At 43.8% G+C, this 13725-nt stretch overlaps 1 protein-coding gene across 1 annotated transcript; it reads right to left on the bottom strand.

The window, feature by feature from the left end:
• Nucleotides 1-7496: 7496 nt before the first annotated feature.
• On the bottom strand, nt 7497-11658 carry LOC308329315 (protein L-Myc-1b-like). The gene is made up of 3 exons (XM_080783560.1): nt 11360-11658; nt 9966-10732; nt 7497-9036 (listed from the first exon to the last, which is right to left on the bottom strand). Exons 2-3 carry the CDS (start codon nt 10615-10617, stop codon nt 8396-8398), a joined length of 1293 nt encoding a protein of 430 aa, XP_080639686.1. The 5' UTR covers nt 10618-10732; nt 11360-11658; the 3' UTR covers nt 7497-8395.
• Nucleotides 11659-13725: the final 2067 nt, after the last annotated feature.

Here is a 13725-nt window from a genome sequence, read left to right as displayed (position 1 = left end):
GTCTGTGATACAGTTGTGTCGCTTGCAAAAATAAACTAATTAAGCTTATAACTCTATTGAACATTGTCCCCACAAGAGAGCAGGCATGAACAGGTTCATAGAGGCCTTCGCACTCACATCTCACCCTACGCCCACTGATTTGTTTGTTGTTTGTTGACCCAATCAAACTCAAACTGTTTCCCATTCATTAGTCACTGTTACAAGCAACTATATTTATTTCGTAAGCAGAATGGCCTAATGTCTATTCACTGGTGTATTCCCGAATCATGTCTACCTCCGGAGTTGCCCCTTGGGGTTTACTTTTTTTTTAATTGAATTGAATTGTATCTAAATTAGGGGGAGCTATTATCAAAACACAATGCTATCATTAGTCCCATGTGTCAAAATCAGGAAATCTACAGATCTATTTGTGCCCGGTGAACAAAAGGTCACAGGGATATCAATGAAAAATGCTTGTTAACGGATGGTGGGAAGGACGGAGTGTGTTAAAGAGTGAGTCAAGTGGATATATAAATCAGTAGGAGAGAAAGACGGCCCCTTGTACTGAGGCCCGGCCTAATCATCAATTATCCACAGTCCCACCCTGATCATGCAAGCACACACACACACACACACACACACACACACACACACACACACACACAGACCATGTATGACAAACCTGCATACAGAGGTCACACATTCCTGTTTGATACAACCATGCAAAGATCAGTGTTGGAGCTTTTTAGACCAGTGGTTTTCAAACGTTTTGTGGCCAAGGCACAACAAAGGGGATCCGCATCTAATTCCGACGGAGCACATGCGCTGCTCCCGTGGTTGTGGTTTAGGTTAGGGTTTCAGGTAGGTTGTCGTTTGTCGGACCAATGTCTACCGGTAGTCTGAACTAAGTACTGCACCCCACCAAAGGGAAAGTAAAAAATCTCAGGGCATACCTGTATTGATGTCCATGCAAAATAGCATCCAACACATCACTCGGTTTACTAATGCCAAACAAACCGTTTAACCGCTTAAGCCCTATTTAATTATTTCACAAATATTAGCTACCCTCGATCAGTCCTATTAGGGAAAGACCAAGGCCACACAATCCGTTGGAACTACTCCAGAAATACTCTGCCAGGGCTGGGAGGTACGCTTCTGGCGCATGGAAGGACTAGGCTCTGTGGGTTGACTCCTGTCCGGGCCCCTCCTACGTCGTTCTCACCAGGTCCACTCCTGCTCTCACCCGACCCAGGACCTGTGCGTTGCACCAGAGTCCCAGGCCAGCACCAGACACTTCATTCAGGAGTGGTGGATTCCTAAGCCGCAATGGTTCTGCAGACTCCACCTGAGCAGGAAGGTGGTGCTGCATGCGCCGCTTACGGCTCAAGTGGCCCTCCTAAAGGCCTCACCGAGGGTTTGTTGGGCTTCCTCCTCACGGAGGACACAGGCTAGGGCGCTAACCCATACTGCTCACCCCGGGTGCCGTCTACATTCCGGCTGTCACCCGTCTCTCCGGTGGTCACCTGACTATACCTGGTTGTCAATGTCACATAGTCTATTCATAGTCCATACTTAAACCAAAGTCAGCTTGTGATATAGCTAGCAGTAGCACACATGTCGCATGACGATTTGCCCTAGTAACTGTTATACATGCAAACGTACGTTCTCTGATAATATGAGTGAAGTGACAATATGTGTGTTGATTAGGGTCAGAATTCACATGAGGGCGCATAATATATATATATATTTTTTTTATAAATGGCAAACGGAAGGAAGAAAATATAGAAGGAAGGAAGGCGAAGCCTTTGAAATGTTAAATGAAAGACATATACTCGGCTGTAACCCCGGAGCATATCCTGGCTGTCTTCAGGGCAGCTGGGTTACATTCTTACAACACGGATGTGACAGGGAAAATGACTTTGCAGTTTGCACAGAATATATCTCAAATGCATTCTCACCATGTCCCAGACATTTCAGGAGCCAGCTACTGTTGTAGGCTACGGTACATTAGGTTTTGAATTGGAACTGAAACAAAGTCATAGTTCAGTTACTAGTTTTTCTAGCTAGTAGGAGTGCATTTTTCCGCATATACTTCCGTTAATACATAGGTTTCATGGGTTGATCCTGAAGTACATCAGACATTTAAGTGCAAAAATGAGTGTGGACACAGCCTCTATTTGTATGTTCTTATACAGAGTTTATTGAAAAGAGTTTATTATTTAATTGTCTCCGCCAGGTCGAAGGAGTGACCGAGATTATGTTTCGCCCCTGTCTGTCGGTGAGCAGCTAATCTCTGGCACTGCTGGGGAGTGAAACTTTGTTTGCGTTAAAACTCCCTGCCCCAAATGTTTCGCGTCAGCCTGTTATAGCGCCAGTGCGCCACCAGGGGGATAGTTTTATGTGGTAAAAAAACTAATATAAAGTGGTATAAAGTAATGTAATTCAGGGGTACCGTGGATGAAAAGGTTATTTACAGGGGTGACATGAGACAAAAATGTTTGGGAACCACTGGTCTAGAAGAGGGTACACACAGAGCATGTTGAAGCAGTTTAGGACTGAGAAAGGGGCTTATTTTAATCGTGGAAAATAAATGTAGCACACAGATGTGTGACGATGAAACCCACATGGACTAACAGCACACACACCAGCCACCCACCCACCCACACACAGCCCTGAACATGTGTGTCAAAGTGATCACACATGCAGCAACGCTGCTGTATACTGTAGGCATGTAGGCGTGGGGTGGACTTGAGAGCAGAAGATCTGGTCGGACAAGTCTGTGCAGTTTAAGCGCCAGCGGCCTATAACAGAACAGAACAGAGATAGTCTGACCTCATCGCTTCCTTGAGGAAAAGATCCTCGTTCTCAGAACATGGAAAGACTGGAGGGCATATATTTAACGTATAAGTAAGTCTGTTAGGAGGCTCTTTGATAATTGGTAACATGAATTGAGTTAACCATATGAACTGTAGTGTCCCTATTCTGGGCATGTCATATTAATAAATGTGTGAATTATCGGTAGAAATTGGCTGATTTACATGCTCACATGTGAGTTTGTAAATTGTTTGTTTTCGCTAGTTGACGTGTGTCCCTCCCCTCCTCATACAAAGTGGATATGGAATACTTGGAATATGGAATACTTCAGATAGACCCTGACGAAGACCTTTTGGTCGAAACGCGTAGGTCCTGTTATTTATTTGCCTTGCTCATCATCAAATAAACTATTTAATTTTTCACCAAAGACGGAGTGCCTTGGATTATTTTCTTTTCAAGTCTGCAATTCACACTTTGACAAGCAGTACAACTTGGAGGAAGGATACCTTTTGTCTATATGGATATGGATTACTTTGCATATTGTTTGTGGACAATAATTACACTATCACAAGACCACAAATAAAGCACCCTGCAATGCTGTTTACCATAATCTGTATATTATACAGATGAAGCCGTTTCACCTCGGAAGCAAACTTCCCAGGTTTATTCGCTTTAGATTAATTCTGTAGTTGAACTTAAACTTGTTTGTTAGTTCACAGAAATTCTGCAGTGCAGGTTGCTTCCTTCTCACACTAATCTGATTGTGTGCTGTTTTCACTTCCTGGTAATTTTACAGGAACAGCTGTGTCCCTGCAATACCTGCTGCTGATGGCAATCTAAAAGAGTTATCTGACAATCTACTATCACTTTCACTCTACTGTAAAACTCAACTGTAAAGATTAAGAACTTTAAACCCAGTAGTGAAACGGACCTGAGTTGCAATTCTACTTGGACCGCTTTTTCCCGTCTACACAAAATCTCTTCGCCAAAATGTGCCTATCTACAAGCTCACATCTCGCTTGTAGATTGTATGTTTGTCAAATGTTCCACCCAGAATAGCGATGCTGAGGTTCAAGTGGTGAAACTGACTGCCCTTGATTCAGCAAAGGAAGATATAGGATTTGGAAGATTTCTTCTTCATGGGACTAAAGTGTAATTTTTTGTTGAATGGAATGAAAACAAGTTTCTGTCTCCTATCGTTCTTATTGTTTGTGGAATCGAATATTCGACACCTTTAACGGTGCCTCCCTGAGACAAAAGCTGGATTTTGTGTGAAAAATACAACTGTGGTTGAAAAAAGAAAATGGTGCCCTTAGGGCTGAAATGGGGCCCACTCAGCAGAGAAAACATTCAGGTGAAACAGCAGCCGGTTGCAGCCATAACAAAGGCCGGTGAGGTGTGAGACTGTTGCGGTTCAGGGTGTGTCAGGCTAGTCTGTCAAGCTTGTCCTTCAGTGAAACAGTAGTTGGAGTTTATTTTTCATACAGCTGGAGCCCAAGTCTCTGTCATGTACACAGCTGGGCTAGCTGAGACTGGTTGGCGAGATCATTAGTACAGGCCAGCATGATTCCTTAACCCCTTTCAACCTAGCATGTCTATTTTGGGCATGTCATTCTAGGCACACATTTTCATAGAATTTGGAAAAATAGCAGATCTACAAGCTCACAGCAACTCGCGATGCGTTGTGAGCTTGTCGATTTCTGCTGTTTATTGTGCGACAAAGTATAATCTGTTGGTCTTAAATAGTTAAGATTTAACCATTTCATGTTGTTTTTTTCCGTTCTAGTTATTCTATTTATAGTGACAGACAATAAATCGTGTGCGGACATTCCACTTTTTTCTTCATCATATGAATAGACAACCAGGAACAGTATGGTGAAAACCAGAGAGACGGGTGACAGCCGGAATGTAGACGGCACCCGGAAGCAGTATGGGATGGCGCCCCAGCCTGTCCCATGTCTTTCGTGAGCAGAAGGCCAACGGGAGGCGGCCTTTTTTCCGACAGCATTCTAGCCGACGGGGCAACGATCCGATCCGCAGCGGCAGGACATTCGCTGCGATGCGAAAAAGCAATGGTCCGACATGCGCTGCGCCCGTGCTTGCGGTTAGGGTTAGGTTAGGATTGAGGTTTCGGATCAATATGCTGTCGGAAAAAAGACCTGCACCCAAGGCCAACAAACCCACGGTGAGGCCATTCAAGCCTGCAGCACCACCGTTGCCGAGGTGGAGCCTGCAGAACCATTGCGGCTCAAAGATCCACCACTCCTGAATTAAGTGCTTGGTGCTGGGAGTCTGGTGCAATGCACAGGTCCTGGACCTGGTGAGAGCAGGAGTGGACCTGGTGAGACGTAGGAGGGGCCCGGACAGGAGTCAACCCAGAGCCTAGTCCTTCCACGCCCCAGATTGATCTACCTTGGCTCCCAGTCCCGGCAGAGTAGTTTTGGAGCAGCGGAATGTGTAGCCCTGGTCTTTCCCTAATGGGACTGATCAAGGGTAACTGGGACGTAAGTCAGGGCTTGACCACCCCGGCTGGGTCGCCTGAGCGAGGGGTATGATGTTGTGAGAAACCCTGATGACCTTGGGATATATCACTGAGGATACGTCCCAGGTGCATCCATGCAATGTTATTTCCGTTCTAGTTAAGACATCAACTTTTTCAGTTGTAAGTCGTTTTTGTTGAAAGACACAAAGTAGGAGATATATTGCTGAAGGTGTATATCACTCACAAACCTTTGCGTACATGTTTTAGACCTTACGTAACTTATGTTAAAGTACTGAGTGCATCATAAGACTTATGACAGTAAGCACAGCCCCACTGGGAATGAAACCAATAGCTAAGACTTCGGTTAAGACCTTGTCCATAACATTGTATGCACTTATAATTGAACCAGCGACCTCTTGAACTTCAGTCAAACACTCTACTATTCAATTATACAGTGGGGCGGCCGTAGCTTAGTGGGCAGAGGCCATCTGGCATCCAGAGGGTCACCGGTTTGCCCCCCAGCCTTCCATGTGGAAGTGTCCCTGAGCAAGACGCCGAAGTCCAGCTCCCCTAAATCTGTTCCAACTGCTTTGGATAAGTTCTAGTAGTCTAGTTTTGTTTTCTTATCTATGTATTCTCCCTCTTGTTGTATATTTGTTTACATTAATAGTACTATTATTGCTTCTACAATGTCTGAGGAAACGGAACAATAGAAATGTACTATACATAAGATATAAAAATACACGTGACCTTGTAAATCTGCTTTACTATTCCACTATTCTTGAAATTGTAATCATGGAATTAGTACTACTACTGCTGCAGGAATAAGATCAAAGGATTCCAGACACACTTGCAGAACTTGGTACAACTTTTTATTTGCAAGATGCAGTTCTGAGCTGATCTTGCCAAGTTGTTCGCAGTGCTGCAGGTATTGCTGGAATCATCTGATCTTATCTGAGCGTCTGAATCATCTGATCTTATCTGAGCGTCTGAGCCTAAAGTGTGAAGTTCTGTGAAGTCCCTCTGAAGTGACTTTTGTCATGCAAAGGTCACTGGTATTGCATGACCGTGACAAAACAAGTACAAGGCCCAGGTACAAATAAATCCAATCATGGACTGACTCAAATGTTATCAATCATGAGTGTATTTTTGTTTTTATACTGCATTGTTGACGTGTTACAATGTTCCTTAACCGCTAATTCAACAACCTAATACACCAGCAATGCAGCATGAACGCCAAGAGGACTTTCTGGAATTAATTTTGATAGAAAACATTGGCAGACCAGAGTGGATTCCTTGTCCAAATATCCAGAGAAGCCATATTACAGCCATGATATTATTATTATGACGTATAGCATGAAGCAATGATACATGCTTGGCTTAATAGTGCTGCTATACCGAACCCATCTCAAAGTAGCAGTTAACACAACCCCTCTCTATGAACCCAGGAGACTGTTCTAAAGATACTGTGTGTGTGTGTGTGTGTGTGTGTCACTGTAACCTAGTTCAGAGCACATCAGGTGCCCAGCATGCAGCAGCCACTGCAGAGGGGAGGATCCTCCGAGGTACCACAGACTCTTCAAGGACAAACCTCAAGGACACGTTCTCTCTAACCTACAGTGGAGTTAGTAGACCGTACAAGATGTACCCTGTGTAGCGTGAGAACTGAGAAGTACTACTCTGTGTAGTACAGAATGTACTATATCTGTATAAGGTCTACTCGTGTCCGTCAATGGCTTGAATAAACCACAATTTCAGGGCATCCAGTTTTTATTTCGCAGAGCATTATTTTGCGAGTGCTTCTCAAGAGACAAAGTATTAACAATGAGTGTGTGCTTAACTTAAACTTAAATACTTCATTGACCAGGGACCTCCAGGGTTTCATATTTGGTCAACTCCTTTTTCCCCCTCGACATCAAATATCAGGCTGAAAATAGCAGATCTACAAGCTCAAGCTTTGCACAACGTTAACTCCAGAATAGGGTTGCTAGGGTTTTTGCGTTTAAAACATCTCATCCACCTGGCAAAAAAGTGCTGCCTGAACTGAAATTTAAAGCCTCCTATATTCACATTTGTGTGGGCTTTTTCCTTTAAGTTACCATAGTAGCAGTTAAATAAATCACAATAAGTTGATTTTTTCAAGATTCATGTAGATATTCAATGATGCATTTGTGACACTTATTTTGCAGGGGGGAGAAAAAAAAAGACATGAGCACCAAGATTGTATGCAAATATGGTATCAAAATTTAATTGTTTCTGGTGATATGAGCATGCATCAAAATCAAGCCAAGAGGAAAAGCTTTGAAAATATCACAAAGTGACCTGTGAATAAAGTACAGCAGTGCTACTCTTATTTTATTTTTTTTAACATTTTTTTTCAGATTTTTATTAACAAAATAAAGGCTCCCTGTTGGTAGGTTATTATAGAAAGAAGCGCAGTTCAATTCCTGTTTTGATTCCATCTCCTTATCTGGAGCAAATAAGCTATATTTACATAACAATTTATACAGCAAAACAATCTGTCATGTGTCACCCATTCCTATGTACACAGCAAGACTTTCACCTTTCACTCCAATGCAAGTGTGCAACGATAATCATGTCAAACGACATTCCACTGAGAAAACCAGCAAACAAAAAACAGGCTCCATGGACCTATCTAAGCTATGCCATTACCAACGTTTCACCATTACAAACATTGTGCAAAATAAAGACAAAAAAAGAAAAAACTCCAACTTCCAGCCTTCCCCACAATGGGTTCATTGGCCAGTAAAGAGTTAACTCATAGGAAGCCCATAGCAATATGAATGAGGCATTTATTGATAAACAGAAGTCCATATCCTTTTAGATGAGGCATGTTGTTATATAAAGTCTGTAGCTTTTTTGAAAAAGTGACAGTCGATTAGACATTGAAGGGTACTTGGCTAAAGCTTAATTCATTCTCCATCGTGCGAGTGTGCTTCTACGAGCTAACAACTACAAGCTGAATGCGACGTGTCGTTAGCGTGTAGTCGTTAGCTTGTGGATCTGTTCTTTTTGGCAAGTTGACACCGTCGTAACATGGAGTACAAATTAGGCTTAAGAATGCAGCAGTTTATTGTGTGACCCCACGTTGTCTGGACCTCAGGAGCGTTTCAGCTCAGCTAGCTTGCGGAGGAGCTGCTGCTGGCGGGCTTTAAGGCGCTTCTTCTCCAGGACCTGGTGCTTCTCTCTGGTGTGCAGCTGGGCGAGATACTCCGTGGCCTGGGTCAGGATGGCCACCTTGGGGGTTTTGGCCGACTCCACCAGGCCGGGCACCTGATCCCGCAGCGCCAGGAAACGGGAGCGCAGGTCATTCCGCCGCTTCCTTTCCAGGAAGTTGTGGTTCCGCCTGCGGTCGGTGTCCTCCACGTCCGAGCTCTGACTGTCTGTGGAAAATGTGGACTGGGAGAGCGAGGTCGACGGGGACGCTGCCGCCCGCTGCTGTTGACAGGACTCAACGAAGGTACGTTTGCACTGAGGTTCATCCTCATACTCTTCTTCCTCATCGTCGTCGTCGTCATCGTCATCATCGTCCTCTTCCTCATCGGGCTCGCTGTCCGGCGAGCGGGCGGCATAGTTGTGCTGCTGCCGGTGGACGGACACATGGAAGCGTTTGGGGCAAGGGTCAGCCCGCACCGTGACCGTCATCGGTTTCCTGCCACGCACCAGCCGCGCCCGGTTCTGCTTGCTCTCCACGGTGACAACGTCAATTTCTTCCTCGTCTTCCTCGTCATCGTCCTCATCTGCGACAGCAAAGACAAACAAAAAAAAACACTGGTCACTACACATGATCTAGGCATTTAGAAGATGACGTTAACTGAAGTGATTTGCAATGTGCAAGATCAGAGAAAAATCCCCCAAGTAGACTGCAAAGCCACATCAAATGTTGAGTGGAACGTCAAAATTGCACTTCTAGCAATAAATACTAAACTAGATGGAAGGAAGTACTTTCCACTGACAAGTAGGTATGCAAATCAGCATTCCTTCGCTTCAGTCAGAGTGCAGGGGACTGGTTGAGATGTTAACCGAGTCGAGGTCATACGTGTCAGCGCTCTGCAGGAATTCAGGCTATTGTCACAGGCGTTGGGGACTGAAGTATTATTCATTAGAAGTCAGAGGGCTCACGCCATTTAAAGGCACTGAAAGAGTTTCACTCACAGGCTGCCAACAGTGTGTAAAAGCAATAAATCATCCACACAGACAGACACACCCACTCTACTGCACTCCAATTGCAATGCAAGACTATTGGGGTTTATCTTATATGAAAGGAATCCCAAACGCTGAACTGGACAAGGGCGCGTTTAAAAAAATTAATCAAATGTCTGTGTCAGGATGTGGCTGCGATCCTGTCATATATCAGACGATGTCACATTTTTGACCAGCGGAACCATCATGTAATTTGGACTCGACTCAAGTCGATATGGTGCTCTGCAGGAGGCACAGCCCTCCAAAATTACGCATTGTTAGAGGGCATGTACACAGTAAAATCATCAGGGTTCACAATATCCGTTTGTAAGTCTGAGAGTGTACACAGATGGAACCAAATGGACCAGTTTGTTCACATCTGTGTATGTGTGTACACTCTCAGAGTTAAAAGAACTGAGGATTTCACTGTGTGCCATGCTGGAGGCAAGGGTGGGGTCATTCGGTACATCGTGGTCAGTTCACTTACCGGAGGAATCGGAGTGTGACTCGGAGCCAGATGATGCTGCAGGCAGCTTCCTGCAGCTGCTCGCCACTGCTGCTGCGGGGATGGTAAGGACAGACGCGGGGTCAACGCAGTCCGCCAAAGTGCAGGTCAGTGACGCATTAGGCGATGCCAATGAGGATGCGCAGTGCGCCTTGCCGGCTCTCACTGAGATCTGGGGCGCCGCCACGGATGGCACGCGGGCAGCCTGCTGGGCTACTGCAACCGCTGCTGAGGATGATGATGATGACAGTCTCTCGTTGACCTTCTCCAGCTGTTTGCTGGCAGAGAAGCTACTCCACATGCAGTCCTGAATAATGATGGAACTGAGGTTAATCCCAAACAGCTCCTCCGTGTCGGGCAGGAACTGTCCCTCGCACTCCTCGTCCTGTCCCAGCACCTTGGACAGCCAGCTGAGCTTGTCCCCGGGGGACAGGAGGTGCTTGTCCCCGGCTGAGAGGTGACCCTGCCTGGGACCGGCACCGCTCACGCTCAGTGTCCGCGTGGGTGACATGGGAGGGGTGGGAAGCAGCTCGAACTTTTTCCATATGTCCTCGCTCGGGGCGGTCGACTTGTAGAAATCCTCCTCGGTGTCGAGGCCGTCGTAAAAATAGTGCTGGTAGCAGTCGAACTCCATCTTTTTAAAGTTCTCTAGTAAAATCCGTAAAGAATTGGTTACTAGTAATAAGGGCGGAAAAAATGACACCAGTGTTCTTGACGAATGAGACTTGTAATGAGGTCCACGTTACAACCTGAAGGAACAAAAATGTCACAAATTAGCGAACACGATCCGTGCAGTGTGGTTTTTAAAAGCAGTTAACGTCACTTTTCAGCAGATGTGATCACATTTCAAAGCACCGTCTAATGGACTATTAGGCGATCTAATAGCACAGCCCACTTTCTACAAATGGGACTACATTAATAATTGATTACATCTTGCGGATGTTCGCCTTGCAGTGATGGACTGTCCACTCAGAGTCCAGACACACAAGGTTATTACATAAAGCCAGTTTATAACCTGTATGTGGTAGTAGTGCTGGTTACTATGCACAATTATTATTTGCGTATAAAAAAATTGGTATGCAAATCTAAAAGTCTGGTTTTATTGGACAGTCTGTCTGGCGTAGACGAACTAATACAAACAAGCCATGTCCTGAAATGCAGCCGGCGCTTTGTTCTAATTAGAAAGGCAGACAGACATGTAAGCCGGTTTAGAGACAAAAGTGGGGCTGCCGCTGTTATATACTAGGTTGTAAAAAAGGAAAGGGGGGGAAAGGGCACGGCTTTTATGAGGGTTGATTCATTGCCCTCAATTTCCTCCTCCAAAACTTTGCAGCTTTTACCACCCCGGTTCAGCGATGAATAAACGAAGCACTCACCAGGTTTAATGTTATCCACAAATCACGACACGCAGAGGGGGAAATTCCAAACTCCCAAAACGCCGAGATGAGATAAATGGAAAAGCTGTCCCGAGTTGCTGCGAGACGAGCCCGGTGCCGGCGTCAGCCTGGAGAGAGAGGAGTAGGTTTTTCCTGATTCCGACGCAGGTTTGCTTCTTCTTTCGCACAAAAAGCGTCAAGAACGAGACGTGGAACCGTGTCAGACAGTCTCTAGTAGAAAAGCAGCACAGTGCGTTTTTCGCGCCAGTGAGATATCCTGTTATAAGATGATAAAGTAAAAGAGGGAGGAGCCTCGGAAATATCTGCAGCGGTTGATCCGGGTAAATGGCGCGTTCGTTTGCATAGGAGGCGGGGAAAGGCACCCTGCGCCACGCCCAGCCTTAAAGGCCATTCATGGCAATAATAACTGAAAATATTTGAGCAATTATAAACGCCTTAAGACATCTAATGTTGCTCCAATGACTCAGGCTCAGATGTTGTTGATCACACGTTGAATGCGTTCGCTCAAGATAGATAGATATAGACAGATAGATTAATTGATTGATAGCCGTTGGGGGGGGGGGGCTAATTGCTCAAGATATAACAGTAGTAAATAATGCAACATCAGTGCTGTGTTGCCCACATAGGCTGAAGCCTGCTGCACATAGACATAACCCTTAACCTTATCAATAACTGTATAGTTAAAATCATATGAAACTGTCTAAATTGAGGTTCTTAAGATGTCCACTAATCTAAAAATAACTTCTCTCTTATTTCAGGAATTATTCATGAGTATTTCCTGAGTTGCATTTTATTGAAAGGTATGGCATTTCAAACCCAATTTTCGCCATTAAATGGCAATTGGATTTAAAAGGATTTAAAATGTAAATCTGTTTCTGTTGTAATTTGTGGATCTCCTTCCTAATTTGTATTACAAAGGGTAGGAATTGACACAACACAACATTAGCATATTTAATTGAACATAATATGACCTGGGATAATGTCACAAGGTGTGTTCCAGTGGTGGAAAAGGTACTAACATGTTTTACTTAAAGGACCACTTCACACATTTTTTTTCCAACTCGGTCTGTGTCTCATAGAAGGGCTGTGGTGTGGGCAGTTCAGAAACCCATCCGCCAGTGACATCATCAATGGGGAATCCAAGCTAATAGAAACTGCAGGCTTTATATTCCTGAAAAGTTGCGATAATGGAAGTCATCATTCTCACGATAATAAAAATCTAAATATATATATATATTTTTTTTCATTTTGTTTAAAAATATATCTGCCTAACGATGTCACTGGTGGACGGGTTTCTGAATTGCCCACAGCCTTCCTATGAGACACAGACTGAGTAGAAAGAAATTGTGGTATTTTATCATGAACATTAGTGAGGACCAATTATATGAAGATAAGCTGAAAAGTGGCGAAATGGTCCTTGAAGTAAAAGTATGAATTCTGCAATGTAGAAAAACTATGTTACAAGTAAAAGTGCAGAATTCAAAATGTATTCCGCACATTTGCGTAAAAGTGCAATAGTATTGGCATCAAAATGTACCAAAAGTAAAAAGTACTCATTGTACAGAATGTTCCATTTCACAATGTATTTTCATATGTATAAAAATCTTGATCTGAAAATAGCAGATCTACAACGCATTGTGAGCTTGTAGATCAGCTATTTTCAAATGATATAGGGCTGAAGTGGTTAATGTATGTTTTGTGAATAATCAAAATCTACAAAGTAACTAAAACTGAAGTTTTGAAAAATAAATGTAGTGGACAATAATTTTATCCAAGATGTAGCGGAGTAGAAGTAAATGTATTGTAAATTGTAAATACTCAAGTAAAGTAGGCTATACAAATATCTCAAAAGTGTACTTATAGTACAGTACTTTCTCGGATTGCAAAACGAGACATCTCTCTGAAGGCGAGATTGGAGGGATGTGTGCTATCGATGGGTTCCTCTCTGATTGGTGTGTTTTAACTAAGTTAGAAATGTTTTTTCATTAATCATTTATCATCATTATTGTATTGTTTGTGATATTATAAGGGATGTTTGGAGAGAGACGTTGATGCAGTGGGAACAGAAAACTGGCTCCCACACTGACCTTCATCCCTAATTTGTGCAAAGAAATCTATAAAAGAAATCTATAGCAGATGTATAAACTCACACAATGTGACGCTTTGTGAGCTTATATATCTGCTATTTTCATTATTCATCATACAATGAAGTATATAGGTCTTAAGTGGTTAAACATACAGTAGGTATATTGACCCAGGGAATAATTTAGTGGAGAGGTAAACTAATATAATGTCATAGTCTGGTGTGGAGTGAGTGAAGTCAGAATGTGTCATGCTCCGTGGTC

The sequence above is a fragment of the Protomyctophum bolini genome, assembly GCF_963924005.1.
Source record: "Protomyctophum bolini genome assembly, chromosome: 15".
In the NCBI taxonomy this organism is placed as follows: Eukaryota; Metazoa; Chordata; class Actinopteri; order Myctophiformes; family Myctophidae; genus Protomyctophum; species Protomyctophum bolini.
Note: the sequence above shows the minus strand (reverse complement) of the source record. Positions and strands in the feature narration are given on the sequence as shown.

Bases quoted from the DNA above. Each gene is read 5' to 3' on its own strand.
- LOC308329315 (XM_080783560.1), bottom strand. From the start codon at position 10,617: ATGGAGTTCGACTGCTACCAGCACTATTTTTACGACGGCCTCGACACC. The intron at 9,037-9,965 runs GTAAGTGAACTG...TTGCTGTCGCAG, and splicing joins GTCACACTCCGATTCCTCCG to ATGAGGACGATGACGAGGAA.